The 20,414-nt window shown below is 43.7% G+C and overlaps 1 protein-coding gene across 6 annotated transcripts in view; it reads left to right on the forward strand.

The window, feature by feature from the left end:
• DTNB (dystrobrevin beta) overlaps positions 1-20,414 on the forward strand; it is a 350,654-nt gene that overhangs the window by 239,983 nt on the left and 90,257 nt on the right. For all 6 annotated transcript variants that reach the window (XM_054022674.1, XM_054022675.1, XM_054022676.1 and 3 more), the window contains one exon: positions 20,251-20,336. In XM_054022674.1, the coding sequence (XP_053878649.1) occupies positions 20,251-20,336 (86 nt within the window). The remainder of the gene's footprint in view (positions 1-20,250; positions 20,337-20,414) is intronic.

Consider the following 20,414-nt stretch of genomic DNA (forward strand, 5'->3'; position numbering starts at 1 on the left):
CTTAGCTGATGTAAAATGAGGCATTATTTCCCTTTCCACTCCTTTCTCACTGTTTATAGCATGAATACCACCTTCTCAAGAAGGTTAGGGAAGAGATGGAAAATGTCCAGGAAGTGGCAACATGATTGCAAGCATGGAAAGACTAGTCCTATATAGTGTAGAGAATGGACAAATAGGAGGACACATGATAAAGGCATATAAAATATCACATGCTACAGAGACTGTAAATCAGTCCCTATTTATGTTGTCTGACAATACAAGAAAAAAGGGGGAATGCAATGAATTAAAAAGACAAAAAATTTAAATTGATAAAGGAAAAACTTCTTTACACAGTTCATAAAATCATCGAAGTGTAGGACTGGAAGGGACCTCAAGAGGTCATCTAGTCCAGTCCCCTGAACTCAGGACAGGACTATGTAATAACTATTGATGTCTATATATTATAGCACTTCTAGTACCTCTAGCTGGAAGAGCCCAGAGGAATCTGGCATGTGGATTTAGGAATGGGAAAAACATAGGTGATTTTGAGGTTGCAGATAGGAAAACCCAGAGAACCCCTGTTGCATTATCATTAACTTACCTGAGAATTCCCTCAGCATTTCCCTCAGGACATGAACTCTATATGCATCCTTCAGTCCAGCAGCAATGAACTCGAGTTCCTGCAGCCGCACCTCCTCACTCCTGGCCAGTGTTCCCTTTTCATCGAAATTAATTGCCAAAAGATATCATAGGGAACTTGGAGAACATGCAGAACTAAGAATTTAGTGAGAGTTAATAAAAGATTAGCTGTTTATATCAAGGTTGATAAATATCTGGCTTTTTTCACACTAGCTGATGCATTCCCATGGGAAGACAGTAGCATTTATACTGACAAACTTCCCCAAGGTATTCAGCTGGGAAGATCTGCTCTGAACTACAGGCAGGGTTCTATAAAAGCACCAACAGCATAGGCCACCTAAATATGCACTGAATCAGATTTTCCAAGTGATGGGGCCATGCTCCCTGCCCATGTAGAGATTACAGATACACAGAACTCTGTGGTCAGGGTGAATGCAATACTGTTTTTATGTCCTGTTTATACAGACTCCTTACCATATAACTCCTATGTCCACCCTGAATAGTAGCTCTAAATGTTCACCACGAACACTGCCTTAATGACACACTCTAAGGCCTGTTCTGACTAGCTTTGGGCTCACTGGTGTGGAGTGGGTTGATGGAGTCTTGCACTCAAAGCCCCAGTATTGCACTGTACCCCTTCATCCCCAGCTCAGACAGTATGGCTACCCCATCACCATTTCAGAATTATGAATACCCACCTTGTCCTCAAACAATCTTTAAAAGTATGACTGTCCACTCCAAGCCAGTGAACAGTCTGAATTTCCTCTGCCACAGTGTAATATCTAGCACAGTGGTTCTCAAACTGGGGCCGCCGCTTGTGTAGGGAAAGCCCCTGGCGGGCCGGGCCAGTTTCTTAACCTGCCAGATCTGCAGATTCTGCGGTTCGCTGCTCCAGGCCAATGGGGGCTGCGGGAAGCGGCACGGGACAAGGGATTTGCTGGCCGCCACTTCCCGCAGCCCCCATTGGCCTGAAGCGGCGAGCCGCGGCCAGTGGGAGCCGCAATCGGCCGAACCTGCGGACCCAGCAGGTAAACAAATCAGCCCGGCCCGCCAGGGGTTTCCCCACACAAGCGGTGGCCCCAGTTTCAGAGCCACTGATCTAGCAGTATGAATGCTTCTTGCTACCTCTGGCAGAATAAATACTCTCATCACCTCCTTCTGCAGTGTGTATGCCCTTTCACTAGCTCCATCAGTATGCATTCATACAGTGATCCGAATTCCTGAAGCAGATCTTTTCCTTTTGTAGAGCTTTAATAACAAGAAATGTTTTCAAATTCTAGAAATGGACACATCAGCTCTTCATTATCCCTTTGATGGGGCTGTCAAGTAAATCTCTTTATTTGAATTTTCTGAAGTCATTCAATTCACTACACACACGTATTGCTGTAGTGATACAGTATTTAAGTGACTGTTCTCTGTTGGTGGGAAGTGGGGAATTTCTGAGTAATCTTTGTGTAAAACTTAAAGTTGCTGAGAAGCTTAATAATTTCTTTGCATCAATCTTCACTACAGAGAGTGCTTGGGAGACATCTATCCCTGACCTATTCTAAGTTAATAAAGGTGAGGTACTTTCAGAGATTGGTGATGACAGAAAGAGATGTACTGAAATAAATCAATGATTTAAAAACCAGAAAGTCATCCAGTCCAGATGGTGTATATCCAAGAATTCTGAAGGAGCTCATGTATTAAGTGGCTTAGCAGGATAAAAGAGAACTGGTTGACAGGTTATTTAGACTTTCAAAAGGCCTTTGATAAGGTACCTTACAAAAGGCTATTAAAGAAGCTAAGTCATTATGCGGTGAGAGGCAAATTATTGTCATAGATCAAAAACTGGCTAAGAGATAGGAAACAAAGAGTAGGAATAAATGGTAAATTTTCATTGTGGCAAAAGGTTAACAGCAGGGAGCCTAGCGGTTCTTTACGAGGTCAGGTGTGTTGTTAAATATATTGAATTATCTGGAATGAGATGAATAATGAAGTAGTAAAATTTGTAGAAGACACAAAGGACCTTCACAAAATAGAGAATTAGTCTGAAAACAAGAAGATAAAAATCAGTAAAGACAAGTGCAAAGTACTACGTTTACGAAGGAAAGAATCAAATGCACAACTACAAAATGGGGAATAACTGGCTAGGTGGTAGAATTCCTAAAAAGGATCTAGGGGTTATAGTTTATTACAAATTGAATATGAGTCAACAATGTGATGCTGTTGCGAAAAAGGCAAATATTCTGGGGTGTATTAATTGTAGTGTTGTATGGAAGACCTGGGTGCTAATTGTCCTGCTTTACTCAGCACTGGTAAGGCCTTTGCTGAAGTATTGTGTCCAAGTCTGGGCACGACACTTTAGGAAAGGTGTGGATAAATTGGAGGGAATCCAGCGGGTAGCAACAAAAACGATAAAAGATTTAGAAAACCTGATCTATGAGGAAAGGTTAAAAAAACTGGGCACGTTTAGTTTTGAGAAAAGAAAACTGAGGAGGGACCTGATAACAGTCTTCAAATAGATTAAGGGCTGTTATAAAGAGGACAGTGATCAGTTGTTCTCCATGTCGACTGAAGGTAGGACAAGAAGTAATGGGCTTAAGATGGAGGAAGGGAGATTTAGGTTAGATAATAGGGAAAAGTTTCTAACTAAAAGGGTAGTTATATTCTGAAATAGGCATCCAAGGGAGGTTGTGGTATCCCCAACATTGGATGTTTATAAAAACAGGTTGGATAAACACCTGTCAGATCTAGGTTTATTTGTTCTTACCTTAGCGCAGGAGGTTGGACTTTTGATAACCTCTCAAGGTCCCTTCCAACCCTACATTTCTATTAGTCTATAAAGTTATTTAGGTTAATCAAGTCCAGAGAGGCCTGTGAGGCACTTCAGAGAGACCTAACCAAGCCAGGTGAATAGGCAACACAATGGCAAATGAAATTCAGTGTTGTTATATGCAAAGCAATGTACATTTGAGTGAAAAGTTTAAACCACTCATACATCTTACAGCATTCTAAATTAACTGTATCAACTCAGGAAAAGGTCCTCCATATCATCGTAGATAGCTCAGTGAAGGCCTCAGTTCAATGTGGTGCTAGAGTGACCAGATAGCAAGTGTGAAAAATCGGGACCGGGGGGAGGGGTGTGACGGGTTGGATCACAGAAACCCCCTTGGGAGCTGCCACCTAATGTACCAAGACTACTTCTATTCCTGTTTTCCCTGCCAGCTCAGGACTCCAGCACCCTGTCTTGTTGAGCCAGACACTCCCATCTGCTCCAACACAGACCCAGGGTCTGAATTTCTTGCCCCAAAGCTGCAAGTTTACCTGAAAAGAGCTCACTGAAGTGTGCTTGTCTTTAGCACTCAGATGCCCAACTCCCAATGGGGTCCAAACCCAAATAAATCCGTTTTACCCTGTATAAAGCTTATACAGGGTAAACTCATAAATTGTTCGCCCTCTATAACACTGATAGAGAGATATGCACAGTTGTTTGTTCCCCCAGGTATTAATGCATACTCTGAGTTAATTAATAAGTAAAAAGTGATTTTATTAAATACAGAAAGTAGGATTTAAGTGGTTCCAAGAAGTAACAGACAGAACAAAGTAAGTCACCAAGCAAAATAAAATAAAATGCGCAAATCTATGTCTAATCAAACTGAATACAGATAATCTCACCCTCAGAGATGCTTCAGTAAGTTTTTTCTCAGACTGGACACCTTCCAGGCCTGGGCACAATTCTTTCCCCTGGTACAGCTCTTGTTGCAGCTCAGGTGACAGCTAGGGGATTCTTCATGATGGCTCCTCTCTCTCTTTATTCTCTTCCACCCCTTTATATATCTTTTGCATAAGGCGGGAACCCTTTGTCCCTCTGGGTTTCCACCACCCCCCTCACTGGAAAAGCACCAGGTTACAGATGGATTCCAGTTCAGGTGACATGATCACATATCACTGCAAGACTTCATTACCCACTCGCCAGCACACATGTATACAAGAAGACTCACAGGTAAACACAGCCATCTGCAGACAATGGTCCTGGTTAATGGGAGTCATCAAGATGCCAAACTACCATTAATGGCCCACACTTTGCATAATTACTATAGGCCCTCAGAGTTATATTTCATACTTCTAGTTTTAGATACAAGAGTGGTACATTTATACAAATAGGATGATCACACTCAGTAGATTACAAAAACAACAAGGAGTCTGGTGGCACCTTAAAGACTAACAGATTTATTTATTTACTCAGTAGATTATAAGCTTTGTAATGATATTTTACAAGAGACCTTTTGCATAAAGCATATTCCAGTTACATTATATTCACTTATTATCATGTTTTTATAAAACCATATAGACTTCACAATGTCACAGGGGGTAATTGGCACCTATATAAGAAAAAGCCCCAAATATCGGGACCGTCCCTATAAAATCAGGACATCTGGTCACCCTCTGTGGTGCTGCAAGCAAAGAAGGAAACGAGATGTTAGGATTTGAACATTTTCTCTGTGAAGTAGGACGGCATCTCCTCGCAGTGAGCTGAGGTCAAGTGGAGGCATTCTGGATTTACAGAACATTTGAAGGCACACTTTTCAAGCAGTAACGCCTGCACACATCAGGGATAGATTCTGTCTCTTTCACGTGACAGTGGTGGGGTCTGAATGGGATTTGCACATGTGACTTCCATCATCTGCACATGCTGGTGATAGTGTTTGGGAAGTGCATTTGCATGCACCAGGTTATGCACTGACAAATGAATTTCCTAGTTCCTCAACCACATTCCAAAATCCTGTTGCCTTGGATAAGGCTTCCTCTGCCTGAAGTAATGTGTGTGGTGAGGAATTACTTCAATTTCAGATGGCTGCACTGGATAACCCAGAGTTTATTAAATTGTATATAGTAGAAAACAATCTGAAGCCTTCTAGACTAGAGGGAGCAGATGACAACATTGTTTCAAATTCACATGCCTTGTGTAAATTCTAACATTCTGATGCAGTGGGGTCTCTCTGGATAACCATAGGATGCCTAAAAAGAACAGGAGTACTTGTGGCACCTGTTCTTTTTGCGGATACAGACTAACACGGCTGCTACTCTGAAACCTGTTATAGGATGCCTGCCTATCACACAGAGAACTGCTATATCACAGGGAGTAGGGAAATGTTTTAGGGATTAGTTTCCTCTTAGATCAGTGATTGGTCAAGGAGAGGTGAAAACATGCTTCTCTACTGAACCCCTAAGCAAAGTAACTGCTAAGGAATTTCCAGTTACGGAGAACACTGTTGTTGCAGCACCAGAGGAAAAATAAATGCCTATGCACCACACATTCAATATTTAGAATTCAAATGTGTGTCTGTGGATAATAACGTCAAATGCTCCACAGATACTGCATAGTTCATGCTATTTAAGAGTGATAGGGTTTTATGTAGTTAGAGTGAGTGCTGATTAAAATAAATACCATGCTGCAGCTAAAAAACTCCACTCAGAGATGCAGTCTAGCCATTCCCAGGGGCTTTCACACAGAATAAAAATACGTAGAGAAAAAAATCTTGCTAGAGAAAATGTAGCTTTCCTTTGTGGCAATTTGAATTCCCATTTTACATATGACATCTGGGAAGACGTTCCCTCTTCTGCCTCATCCTGAGAGCTTCCCCCTATAAATAGCAGCCCATCCAACGTTATTGCATCAATATTTTAGCCACGGCAGATCCTTCCAGTGTGGCCCTGCCTCTCAGTAAGCCCATTCTGGACCCAGTTAATACTCCTGGGGGGGATTTTATGCCAAAAAAATCAATACTCTGAATATTTTGTCAAAATAATACGATATAATCACACCAGTTTCAATTGTTTTGGTAATTTATTTAAACTACAGTTCAGAAAAAAGTCACGATAACTATTCAGCATTTCCTAAACACATGAAAGTTAAGTTACAAACACTTGGTAACTAATACCCTGCATTCCAGTTATAATCCTGGATTTTCATTTGAATTACATTGCAGAACACCAAACAGCAAAAAAAAAAAAAAAAAAATGTGGCGAATGTCATTTTAAATTGCTCAGACTTTCACACATGAAAGTCATACAGTTTTGCTAATCATTGTCCTGGACCTGGCTGGGTACTTTGGGAAGTGCTTGGTTCTGATTGTCCTGACATTTTATTGACTGCTTTGTAAATGTTTTATTTGCCCTTGAAGTCTTTTTTTTTTTTTAAATGGATAAGTAAAATAAATCCTGAGCTGTAATCTAACCCCATTGTGCCACTTTGGCACAGGAAAAAAGTGAGAAAGCGCATAGATCTTCCTAGCTGAGGATTCTGTTACTGTCATTAATAATAAGGCTCCTTTACATCACTCTGGCAATGTAGAGGCCTTAAAACTTTCCCAGGTTTTATGCTCCTGGGGGAATTGACTGAGAATGGGAACAGTTAACTAACAACAGGAACATTAACAATATTACTACCTAGGCAGGCTGCTACATTTCTTCCTCAGAGAATGAGATCAATTAACCATCAACAGCAACTTTAACAACATTACTACACAGTCAGGCTACTACATTTGTGCCTCTAGCCTGCCTCATGCATAATAAAACCCCCTACCCAGCCACGCCAGGGAGCTACAGTCACTCTCACTTGTTGGCACCCACATACGCCCAGCCCCACCCTCCTGATGGTGATCAACCACACAGGCACACACACCCAGTCCCCTCTCCCCTGTCTCTGAGGCTGCTCCAGGCATGCTGGAACAGACGCGCTGCCTGGGCTGCCGGGGAAGAGACACGTCCCCCGGCAGATTTTTTTTTTTTTTTTTTTTTTGCGTTTTTCTGTGTGGGGGGCACAGAAAAATGTGAATTCTGCACCCCCGGAGGGGCGCAGAATTCTGTCAGGAGTACAGTTAAGGGTCTCTGGCAGACCCATGCATCCCTTCCCCCCACTTCAAAAAAGGCTGAGCGAAAATATTATGAGTTCCTTTACACCCATTCCTCCCTCCCCCGGAGTCCCTAGTAGCATCTGCTGCCACTGTGAAAGAGGCAGGGACATCAGATTGCAACCCCAAAATAAAAAGACTCAAAAAAATTAGACTTGTTTGGTAGGAAACTTTATTCTACTAGGGGGTTGCAACGCAGGATTGCAAACCAGTAGGCACTGTTGGGCAGGTATGACTTTAACATATGGGACTCCATGCAAAAATGTAAAGACTGCTGCCAGAAGATGAGAGGCGAGGGCCTTGTTACAAGCTGCTCTGGACACGGCTGACTCAGCTGCCAGTTCCATGGCTTCGGCAATGGCCATGCATAGGAGTTCCTGGTGGCAGTCCTCTGGGCTCGTATAGGGGATCCAACAGACTATACAGGACCTGCCTTTTGAAGGAGCTTCACTCTTTTTGGAGCAGACGGATACAAAGCTTCATGGTCTAAAGGACTCAAGGGCAACCCTACACTCCAGCCCCTTCCAGGAATCACTACATGCCTCCGCAACCCCTCTGGTACTCTGCCCTGGCTACCCATCAGAACCTACAGAGAAAAAGGAATAGGGATTATAGTATTATATCACCTCCTCCTTCTACCTCTGCATCAATGCCTGCCCCACCTAGACATCCAGGGGGTTCTAAGCAGGCGTTTTGATGGGCTGCTCAAGGAAGCGGTACCGGTCCCCATAATGCTAGACTGTGTTTTTCCTTTGTTTGCAGAATTTCAGAAGGAAGGGTTTCTACTTCCGTGATTTCCTAATCCCAAAAACCAAGGGAGGTCTCAGGCCTATTTTAGCCCTGCATCAAGTGAACAACTATCTCAAAAAGATAAAGGTCTGCATGGTCACCCTGGCATCCATTATTCCCACTCTGGATTCTGGAGATTGGTATGCCGCCCTTGATTTAAATAACGCCTATTCAGGAGATTAGGAGTGCAGGTCTGCCCTTACCTGGACTACTGGCTAGTCAAGAGTCATCCTAGGACTCAGGTTATTCAAGGCCCGAGGCCTTCTGATCAATGCAGATAGTCTACCCTTTGGCCAGTACAGAGGATAGAGTTACTGGGGCAGTGTTGGACACTAGCCAGGCCAGGGTGTTCCTCTCAGAGTTATGATTCCAATTGATCCAATCCCTGGTGAGACCTCAAATGTCATCCAATCACAACAGCCCAAAAGTGTATGAGGCTCCTACACCATATGGCCTCATGCACATATAAGATACAACATGCGAGATTGCACCTCAGACCCCTCCAAACTTGGCTAGCCTCAGCGTACTCACAAAGCCGTCTTTGTCTGGATACTGTACACACAATACTTTCCTCTATTTTAATTTCCCTGAATTGGTGATTGGATCCTCTCAGTATGCATATGGACAGTCTATTCATCTGCCCTCAACCATCAATGTCTCTGGTCGTGGACATGTCGGTGGTAGGGTGGGGAGTCTACCTGAGGCCCCTCAGGACTCAGAGTCTTTGGTCTCTGAGGGAGCACTCCATACCAACGTCAGAGAGCTCAGGGCAGTTCACCTTGCCTGTCAGGCTTGCCTGCCTCATATCAGATGGAGAAACCTGTTTGTTCTTACAGACAACACCGCAGCCCTGTTTTACTTCAACAGGCAGGAGGAGCTCGCTCATCCCTCCTTTGTCAGGAAGCAGTTCACCTATGGGAATTTTATGAAGCCCATTCAATCAATCTCAAGGCTTCTTATCTTCCGGGGGTGGAGAATGAGCTAGTCGATCACCTTAGTAGGTCTTTCCCAGTCATGAGTGGTCTCTTCACCCAGATGTAGCCAAAGGCATTTTCCGGCAGTGGGGAACTCCCCCAATAGATCTATTTGTGAATAAGTACAACAAAAAATGTTACCAATTATGCTCCCTTCTGGGTTATATCACAGATGCCTTCCTGCTACCCTGGATGGGAATGCTTTATTATGGTTCCCCCCAATCCCACTCCTGCACAGAGTGCTACTAAAAACCAAGCAGCACCATGCCTGGCTTATATGAATAGCCCCAGCATGGCCCCACCAACACTGGTTCTGCACTCGAATAGACCTCTCAATGGCGACTCGTCTCACTCCTGTTGCACCTGGATTTGATCATTCAGGGCCACTGTTGGCTCCTCCACCCAAACCTGTGTTCCCTTCATTTAACGGCCTGGAAGTTCCTCCGCTAAATCCCAGAGAACAGGCTTGCTTGGAGCAAGTTCACCAGGTGTTACTAAGTAGCAGAAAACCTTCCACCAGAGCCACCTACCTATCAAAATGGAAGTGGTTCTTGGTCTGGGCTTGCTAAACTGGAGTCTCGGTGACGCACTCGTTCATCCAACAAATACAAATGATTTTTTCATGGAGTCTTTTAAAACCAGACTTCTTTCTTTAAACTAGATAAATTAGTGCCTTAGCATGGGTGAGGTAGCAGGTGGGGGGTTTATAGGCCTCCATGCAGAAGTGTATTTTTTCTCAAAGGTGGGTTGAGACATGTGGAGCAGCATGGAAGAAGACCTAGAGACAAGAGTGAGAAAAGGAAGCAAATGGGAAGTCGCACAGCGTGGGAAGAGCTGTGGGAGGAATGCAAAGTGATGAGAGCAGAAGGGAGAGCAGGAGCCAGGTTTTTTAGGGCCTTGAAGACAAGGAGAAAAGTTGCTTCAATCTAATGTGAGAGAGGTGGGAAGCCGTTCACCCAATGAAATCAATTTAATTTGTAAGACTGAAAACTGAGATGATTTAATTCTCCTTGTCACAGTGTTACTAGATTTGAAATGATAGTGAAGAATAAGTACTAATGGACTTTGTGAGTAAGTTTTAGAGGAACAATCACAAGTTTTTGCCTTTCAGAAAGTGTGCATAGAGGGAAAGGAAAATATGCTGGAAAATTCTGGACAGAATTCTACAGGAAATGTTTCATATATAGAGTCAGCAAATGAAATGCTTCCCAATAGCAGGGACTTGTGGGGACTCTGCAAAAGCTCTTTAATACTTTTTTCTTCACAGCAAAAACTTTTATAAAAGAGACAACAGCTCTGTCCTAGAGGTGAGATAGCTGTGGGCATTGTTCTTCAGTTGATAGGATCGTGTGCTAAATAATCCTTTAACAAACAAACAAAAAAAGCAAGGTAATTGTCTGCATCCGTGAAATGATATGTCTGCAAATCCCTGTGTCAGATTATCAGTACTTTAAATGGAATAAAATAAAAGGTGCATATAAAATCAAGCAGTTTGCAACCAGCCTCACTTTCACTAGAGAAGTGTTGCTTGCCTGGGACTACAGGTCCCACTGTGCACTTGTTGAGCCATTGAAATGAAAACAGAATCAGACATGCTGGGGATTGTATTTTCTGCCAGCCACAACTCTATATCAAAGGGGAAGGCAGCGACAGGCAGAATTTATGTTTAACGTTGGGCACCTAAAGCTAGAAGTAGTTTTTGTAAATTTGACCCCTAGCCTGTGGGAAACACTAAGATCATACCTGATCTAAGGAATAGACAAGTTGATAATATAAATACAGACAAACTCATGCCTTTGGTGTTACTGCTAGCAAAGTGATGTATAATCATGTAATGAAGACAGAAATACTACTAGCAAAAAAACTCATGGATTGCCAAATTCAAGGCTGTCTAAATTAGGCTTTTCTCTCTGAATTCACACATTGCTAACACCAGGGCAGGTCCAGGCAATGCACTGGTTAAAACTCCAGGAGCTGCCAACTCCTACTATACTCTGTTATTGGCTGAGCTTGTGAAGCGCGTATGTTCCAATTGATGGCATTTCTCTGTTTGGGTGTAATATGATCACTTGAACACCTCATCTGCTAGATTCCAAAATTTCAGAGAATGTTCTAGGCATCAGTAGGCAGAACCATAATGATTTTGACATCTGGTTAGCAGAACCACAGCTTCAACCCCCACCATAATCCTCTAAGGATCAAAGCGCTGATCATGGCAGAAATTAACATCGTTCCAGCATCCCAAGAGCCCTCATTTTAGTTCAGCCTGTATCAGTCGATCTTAAAATGTTGACACTCTGAAAGAGAAAGCAAAGAAAGAAAGAAGAATAAGAGTGGGAGGAGGGGCACACACAGAGCACCTTCCATGGGGGGAAGGGCTGGCCCACAGAACTACTGCTTGGAGTGGGAGAATGAGGGATATACACAGCCTCTGGCCTGTGTGAAAAATGGGGGACCTGGGAATGGAGGATACACCGAGCCTGTGGCAAGGCAGATAAGGAGAGAATCGGGGGCACCCAGAATCTCTTGTGAGGGGACAATGGATTGTGGGTCTCGGACCTAACTCACCCCCTTACTAAACCAGCCTGGAGCAGCCTGGGATGAAACTCAGGGATTTCATCACTGAAATTAAGAAAAAGAATGCTCTGCTGCTAACCCCCACCTCAGGAATGTCCCTAACAAGAGTTATAACCAGCAAAATTATAAAATCAAAACACCCAAGCATTAAAAAATAAAAAAAAATACACAAAACCCCAACAAATAATAATAATAAATAAAATAACCTCTAACCAGCAAATATAGGCTAACCATCTGCACAAACAAAAATAAATTACAATTTAAATGTAAATAAAAAACAAAAGCCAATGCATAATTAATTAAAATGTGTTACTTAAAGATAATAGATTTAATAAATTTTAAAAAATAATAATTTTACTTATATGATATAAATAAAAAACAAAGCTCTTTAAAAATCAACTTCAAACTACAATACAACAAGCTACAAACTATCATACTCATAGACTCATAGACTCATAGACATTAAGGTCAGAAGGGACCATTATGATCATCTGGTCTGACCCCCTGCATGCTGCAGGCCGCAAGACCCTTCCCTGTACAACCAGAATGTATGAAAGCGCCAAACCCCCCAAACACATAAATCCTAACTAGCCATCAAATAAAATTTGTATATTAAAAATGGTAAGCATAATAGGTTTGCTTAGCATATGTATTCTCTATATATTGCTAATAAATAAAGGTTTAAAACAGCTGTATAAAGTTCTTTCACTAAAAAAAGGGCCTGCAAACCCGTAAAGCCCTAAGCTCCGCGAGTAAGGGTAGGTGTCTTATGCCACAAGCCCTAAAAAAAAAATCAATTGGGTCACACCTTAAGATCTTGGTAGGGTATAAACTGGGTGCCCCAAATTGTGCAGGTAACAGGAGGACCCTGGTTTGGGGGGAAGGCAGAATGGGGGGCACACAGAGACCCTACCATGGGGGAGTGGGGAGACACAGAGTACCTGGCATGAGGATGGGGGTGGCCAGGTTGCAGCAAGTCCTGGAGAGAGGGGAATGCGAGGGTGTCATAGAAGGTGTCTGTGGGGGAGAATGGAGGTGGGGATGTAAGGACCCCGCGTGTATGCAAGGTCAGCATACAGAAGTAACAAAATGTGTGATTCCGTAGTTTGAGTGAGTGGCTCAGGGTCTCACAAGAAGTCTGTACTAGCACTGGGAGTTGAACCCAGATTTCCAGAGTCAGACTCTATGCTCATGTAAGTTAATTTATACTACCAGAAAATTTGGCTCCCTGAGTCCCAGTCTCATGCCTTAACTGCAAGATTATCCTTCCTCCCTTACACCAGAAGTCTCATAGTTGCTGTATCTAGTTAAACTGAAGCAGTGCCGGCAGCTGTGGGACATTTTAGGAAAACATCCAAGTGTGAACAAGGTCAAAGAGATTGAGTCAGTTGAACTAGCCTGTGGGAAGCACTAAGACATCCCTGTCTTCTAAGGGACAACGAGAAGATGTTTAATTTGTTGTTTGGAAGAGAAGGTTCGAGGTCTGGAGAAACAAGTATCGACCCTGTGTTGCATATGAGAAAATGAAGATTTCCTGGACAGACGTCAGGATATGCTTATACAGGCACAACGTTCTGAAGAATTGGAGCAGGTTGCGCAGAGGGGACTGAGGGACGGTGAAGAAAATTGGCAGCATGTGACCTCCAGAAGAAGAAAGAGGAGCGTCCATGTACCAGCAATGGAGATACCAGGTGAGCAACCGTTTTCATGTTCTCTCCACAGGTATTAATGTGGAGAGAGGAGTAGATGATACATCTGAGGGAAGGGAGCAGAAGGAGACTCCACCGATTGGAAGGCATGAGATGCACTCTCCTAGGGATGTGGGTTCCATGACCACCGCTCACAAGAGAAGGAGGAGGGTGGTGGTGGTCAGGGACTCCCTCCTCAGGGGGACTGAGTCATCTATCTGCCACCCCGACCGAGAAAACCGAGAGGTCTGCTGCTTGTCAGGAGCTAGGATTCATGATATGACAGAGAGACTGCCGAGACTCATCAAGCCCTCGGATCGCTACCCCTTCCTGCTTCTCCACGTAGGCACCAATGATATTGCCAAGAATGATCTTGAGCGGATCACTGCAGACTACGTGGCTCTGGGAAGAAGGATAAAGGAATTTGAGGCGCAAGTGGTGTTCTCGTCCATCCTCCCTGTGTAGGGAAAAGGCCTGGGTAGAGACCGTCAAATTGTGGAAGTCAACGAATGGCTACGCAGGTGTTGTCGGAGAGAAGGCTTTGGATTCTTCGACCATGGAATGGTGTTCCAAGAAGGAGGAGTGCTGGGCAGAGACGGGCTCCACCTAACCAAGAGAGGGAAGAACATCTTCGCAAGCAGGCTGACTAACCTAGTGAGGAGGGCTTTAAACTAGGTTCACCGGGGGAAGGAGACCAAAACCCTGAGGTAAGTGGGGAAATGGGATACCGGGAGGAAGCATGAGCAGGAGAGTGCAAGAGGGGAGGACTCCTGTCTCAGACTGAGAAAGCGGGACAATCAGCGAGTTATCTTAAGTGCCTATACACAAATGCAAGAAGCCTGGGAAACAAGCAGGGAGAACTGGAAGTCCTGGCACAGTCAAGGAACTATGATGTGATTGGAATAACAGAGACTTGGTGGGATAACTCACATGACTGGAGTACTGTCATGGATGGATATAAACTGTTCAGGAAGGACAGGCAGGGCAGAAAAGGTGGGGGAGTTGCATTGTATGTAAGAGAGGAGTATGATTGCTCAGAGCTCTGGTATGAAACTGCAGAAAAAACTGAGAGTCTCTGGATTAAGTTTAGAAGTGTGAGCAACAAGGGTGATGTTGTGGTGGGAGTGTGCTATAGACCACCAGACCAGGGGGATGAGGTGGACGAGACTTTCTTCCGGCAACTAGCAGATGTTACTAGATCACAGGCCCTGGTTCTCATGGGAGACTTTAATCACCCTGATATCTGCTGGGAGAGCAATACAGCGGTGCACAGACAATCCAGGAAGTTTTTGGAAAGTGTAGGGGACAATTTCCTGGTGCAAGTGCTGGAGGAACCAACTAGGGGCAGAGCTCTTCTAGACCTGCTGCTCACAAACCGGGAAGAATTAGTAGGAGAAGCAAAAGTGGATGGGAACCTGGGAGGAAGTGACCATGAGATGGTCGAGTTCAGGATCCTGACACAAGGAAGAAAGGAGAGCAGCAGAATACGGACCCAGGACTTCAGAAAAGCAACTTTGACTCCCTCAGGGAACTGATGGGCAGGATCCCTTGGGAGAATAACATGAAGGGCAAAGGGGTCCAGCAGAGCTGGCTGTATTTTAAAGAATCCTTATTGAGGTTGCAAGAAAAAACCATCCCAATGTGTAGAAAGAACAGTAAATATGGCAGGCGACCAGCTTGGCTTAACAGTGAAATCCTTGCTGACATTAAACGCAAAAAAGAAGCTTACAAGAAGTGGAAGATTGGACAAATGACCAGGGAGGAGTATAAAAATATTGCTCAGGCATGCAGGAGTGAAATCAGGAAGGCCAAATAACACTTGGAGTTGCAGCTAGCAAGAGATGTTAAGAGTAACAAGAAGGGTTTCTTCAGGTATGTTAGCAAGAAGAAGAAAGTCAAGGAAAGTGTGGGCCCCTTACTGAATGAGGGAGGCAACCTAGTAACAGAGGATGTGGAAAAAGCTAATGTACTCAATGATTTTTTTGCCTCTGTCTTCACAAACAAGGTCAGCTCCCAGACTGCTGCACTGGGCAGCACAGTATGAGGAGAAGGTGACCAGCCCTCTGTGGAGAAAGAAGTGGTTCGGGACTATTTAGAAAAACTGGACGAGCACAAGTTCATGGGGCCGGATCTAATGCATCCAAGGGTGCTGAGGGAGTTGGCGGATGTGATTGCAGAGCCATTGGCCATTATCTTTGAAAACCCATGGCGATCAGGGGAGGTCCCGGATGACTGGAAAAAGGCTAATTGTAGTGCCCATCTTTAAAAAAGGGAAGGAGGAGGATCCGGGGAACTACAGGCCAGTCAGCCTCACCTCAGTCCCTGGAAAAATCATGGAGCAGGTCCTCAAGGAATCGATTCTGAAGCACTTAGAGGAGAGAAAAGTGATCAGGAACAGTCAGCATGGATTCACCAAGGGCAAGTCATGCCTGACTAACCTAATTGCCTTCAATGATGAGATAACTGGCTCTGTGGATGAGAGGAAAGCAGTGGATGTGTTATTCCTTGACTTTAGCAAAGCTTTTGATACGGTCTCCCACAGTATTCTTGCCAGCAAGTTAAAGAAGTATGGGCTGGATAAATGGACTATAAGGTGGCTAGAAAGCTGGCTAGATCGTCGGGCTCAACGGGTAGTGATCAATGGCTCCATGTCTAGTTGGCAGCCGGTTTCAAGCGGAGTGCCCCAGGGGTCGGTCCTGGGACCGGTTTTGTTCAATATCTTCTTTAATGATCTGGAGGATGGCGTGGACTGCACTCTCAGCAAGTTTGCAGATGACACTAAACTGGGAGGAGTGGTAGATACGCTGGAGGGTAGGGATAGGATACAGAGGGACCTAGACAAATTAGAGGATTGGGCCAAAAGAAACCTGATGAGGTTCAACAAGGACAAGTGCAGAGTCCTGCACTTAGGATGGAAGAATCCCATGCACCGCTACAGACTAGGGACTGAATGGCTAGAAAGCAGTTCTGCAGAAAAGGACCTAGGGGTTACAGTGGATGAGAAGCTGGATATGAGTCAGCAGTGTGCCCTTGTTGCCAAGAAGGCTAACGGCATTTTGGGCTGTATAAGTAGGGGCATTGCCAGCAGATCGAGGGACATGATCATTCCCCTCTATTCGACATTGGTGAGGCCTCATCTGGAGTACTGTGTCCAGTTTTGGGCCCCACACTACAAGAAGGATGTGGAAAAATTGGAAATAGTCCAGTGGAGGGCAACAAAAATGATGAGAGGGCTGGAGCACATGACTTATGAGGAGAGGCTGAGGGAACTGGGATTGTTTAGTCTGCAGAAGAGAAGAATGAGGGGGGATTTGATAGCTGCTTTCAACTAGCTGAAAGGGGGTTCCAAAGAGGATGGATCTAGACTGTTCTCAGTGATACCTGATGACAGAACAAGGAGCAATGGTCTCAAGTTGCAGTTGGGGAGGTTTAGGTTGGATATTAGGAAAAACTTTTTCACTAGGAGGGTGGTGAAGCACTGGAATGGGTTACCTAGGGAGGTGGTAGAATCTCCTTCCTTAGAGGTTTTTAAGGTCAGGCCTGACAAAGCCCTGGCTGGGATGATTTAGTTGGGAATTGGTCCTGCTTTGAACAGGGGGTTGGACTAGATGACCTTCTGAGGTCCCTTCCAATCCTGATATTCTATGGTTCTATGATCTTTGTATCCAACAGTATCAAACTAGCAAAGACCTGAAAGGTGCAGGCTATCCAACTCACCATGAAATACACAAAGGAACAGGACTGCCATGTACCAGCTGTACAGGACCACTTCTGTCTACGAGCTAGAGAGGCAGGGGGTCTTGTTGTCAGACTGGTTCAGTTCTCTGCTCGGATGTAGTGTGTGAATACACTAAACATTGTGTTCTTTGCTTCGGTTGAGTAATCTGTATAATGGGAAAGACAACACAGCAGCTCTGCATATATAAACTGTCAGGGGAGCAAGGGCATCCCCATTATGTCAGGAAGCAATACACCTGTGGGACTGGTGCATACAACCTTGGATCATCTTGGTAGCCCTACATCTTCCAAGTGCCCAGAATGATACAGCAGTTCACTTAAACAGAAAGAGCTCCATCAGTGGCTAATGGGAATAGAAAGACTCAGTCTAGGTCAGGTATTCCTAAAATGGGAAGTTCCCTCAGTAGACCTATTTGCTACCAATGTGAACACAAAGTTTCTAGTGTTCTACTCCCAGGGAGGAGCAAGCCCAGGATCTGTCAGACACACTTCTAATTCAATGGGGAAAGAACCTGTTTTAGACTTTTCCCTCTGTTCTGTTAATCCCAAGAGTTCCAAGAAAGATTTTACAGGGCAAAGTTCAGGTAATATTGATAACTCCAGCTTGGAGGCATCAGTTCAGGTACTCTGACCTGGTGCTTGCATCAATCAGTCCACCTGTTCCACTTACAAACCTATAGGGCATCATCTCACACTGGAATCTGAACCCCTTGCAGATCTTCATGGCTCTTGAAGCAAAGACAGTAGACTTCGGAAAATGTAAGGGGAGCAAAAAAGACATTCTAGTTATGCATCACTTAGTGGCCAATGGAGACAGCTCTCTCTGATTCTTTGAATGGTGGATTCTCTTGCTTGAAGGGCTGGAGATGCTGGTAGCTTGATGTAAGTGAGAGGCATAGCTTCCTCGATTTATGTTTTAGGCATGAGAAAGCGTGCTGTTTTTGTATAGTTTGTAACCCTTTTATTCTTGCTTGGTATGACTTAAATCTATGTTCTTTATTAATAAACTTAGAGTTTTACTATAAACCAGGGGTAGGCAACCTATGGCAAGTGTGCCAAAGGCGGCACACAAGCTGATTTTCAGTGGCACTCACACTGCCCGGGTCCTGGCCACCGGTCTGGGGGGCTCTGCATTTTAATTTAATTTTAAATGAAGCTTCTTAAACATTTTAAAAACCTTATTTACTTTATGTACAACAATAGTTCAGTTATATATTATAGACTTATAGAAAGAGACCTTCTAAAAACGTTACAATGTATTACTGGCACGCGAAACCTTAAATTAGCGTGAATAAATGAAGACTTGGCACACCACTTCTGAAAGGTTGCTGACCCTTGCTATAAACCATCTCAGTGCAATGTACTGAAGTAAAGTGTGGGACCTTGGCTAAACTAACAGACATAGTAGGTGCACTGTCTCTTTGGGGACAGCAAGCTTAATAATTACCGAGAGTGCCCAGTGAGAGAGACTGGACACTGCAGAGAGACATTTCTGGGCAACTCCGGTTCCCTGAGTGTTAACCAGCAAGGCAAGGTTAAAGCGTGCAGAGTCTCAAGGGGTGTGCTGGTGAGGCAGACAGGTTGATGTGGAACGGAGCTATCTCACAGTTTAAGCCCCAGCAAAGCTCTCTCTTGCTAAGGCAGACAGGTAACACAGTGGCTTACAGTTCTGGCTGCCCTGAGCAGAGCATCACAGCATGTTTGATTGTGCCAAGTTTATCAGTCATTCCAGATCACTCTGAATAAATGATCTGTCTTTATCCCTGTTTATTACTCCACCAATCTGTGCTAGTAAAGTTTTTGTAAATGTCACAATGATTTTATACTTCCACATCATTGATTAAAATATTGGAGAGTTGGCTGTGAACTGATTCCTGCAGAGTCCCAAACTGATGATTACCATTAACACTTATAATTTGAGATCTATAATTTAGCCAGTTTTTAATCCATTGGATGAGGGCTATGTTGATTGCATAGTACAAATATTTTAGGTTTTTTTTGTCCTGAGGAGAAACTCAATGCAGCAGTTCCCCTAAGAGCAGCCGTAGAATTGGGAAGTTAATAGGGTGTCCGCCTTTCTACAGCCTTCCCCCTTCTGCTCAAAACATACTCAGCCGAGTTCAGGTGTCATCCTGTTTCACCCCTTAGCTCTGTGAGTACCAGCGTCTTCTGCAAATTAAGTGCTTGGTCTTAATGCTTAATGTTATGTTTGTGAGTAGACCCATTAATTTCAAGGGGACTACTCTGTGTATAAAGTTAAGCACATGTAAGGAATTGGTACCTAAAAGAAATAACATTCTTGGCTGAGAGATTCGTATTAGGTTATACCTGAGTGTCAAAGAATTTCCAGGAAACATGCTGAAAAGCTTCAACAAATTATGTGTAAACAGGAGTGGAACTATCTAGTTCTAGTGTAGTCTAACAAGAAGAATATTACATAATTAGTTTCCTATGTTCCTGGCACAGTTGTATTATGGTGATCGTGTACTGTATCTTTTCTTCAGGACTTGCCATATGAAAAGGTCAGTATCCTGGTAACAGATTTTCTTTACAAATGGTATAATTCTCAACTATTTTTATACCCTTTTCCTTCTTTCCTTCCACTTCTTCATAATCATACTGCTAGCTTCTGTATCTGCTTCTCTGCATGACATAGAAATATTGTGTGCTACAGAAACACATGATACAGTTTTTCTCGAGCCCCTTCCCAAAGAGATGACAAACTAAGTCATATCCACTTCTCTCCAGCCTGGGCAAGTGTTGATGGGCATAACCGTGCAGTCCTAGTTTGAGGGTGTGCCCCAAGAGTCAATATTAGAACCATTATTTTATTAATTGTCCATTCTTTATAACAAGCAATACTCCATATATTGTACTACATCATTCAGGGAACCTGGATCCAAGCAGCACATTATCTATATAGCATACATTAAATACTGTGATTAAATATTACATATTCTTATCCTCTAGCCACGCCCACCAACAGACCTGGGTTTCAATTTTGATGCCAATAAACAACAAAGACAACTGATAGCCGAACTGGAAAACAAAAACAGGTAAATCATGTAGAGCTGTTTAGAGGGGAGTTTGTGTGGACAAAGCATTTACTTGCAGGCTTACTTAATTATTTCTAG

This window comes from Malaclemys terrapin, chromosome 3 (assembly GCF_027887155.1).
Source record: "Malaclemys terrapin pileata isolate rMalTer1 chromosome 3, rMalTer1.hap1, whole genome shotgun sequence".
NCBI classification, from domain to species: domain Eukaryota; kingdom Metazoa; phylum Chordata; order Testudines; family Emydidae; genus Malaclemys; species Malaclemys terrapin.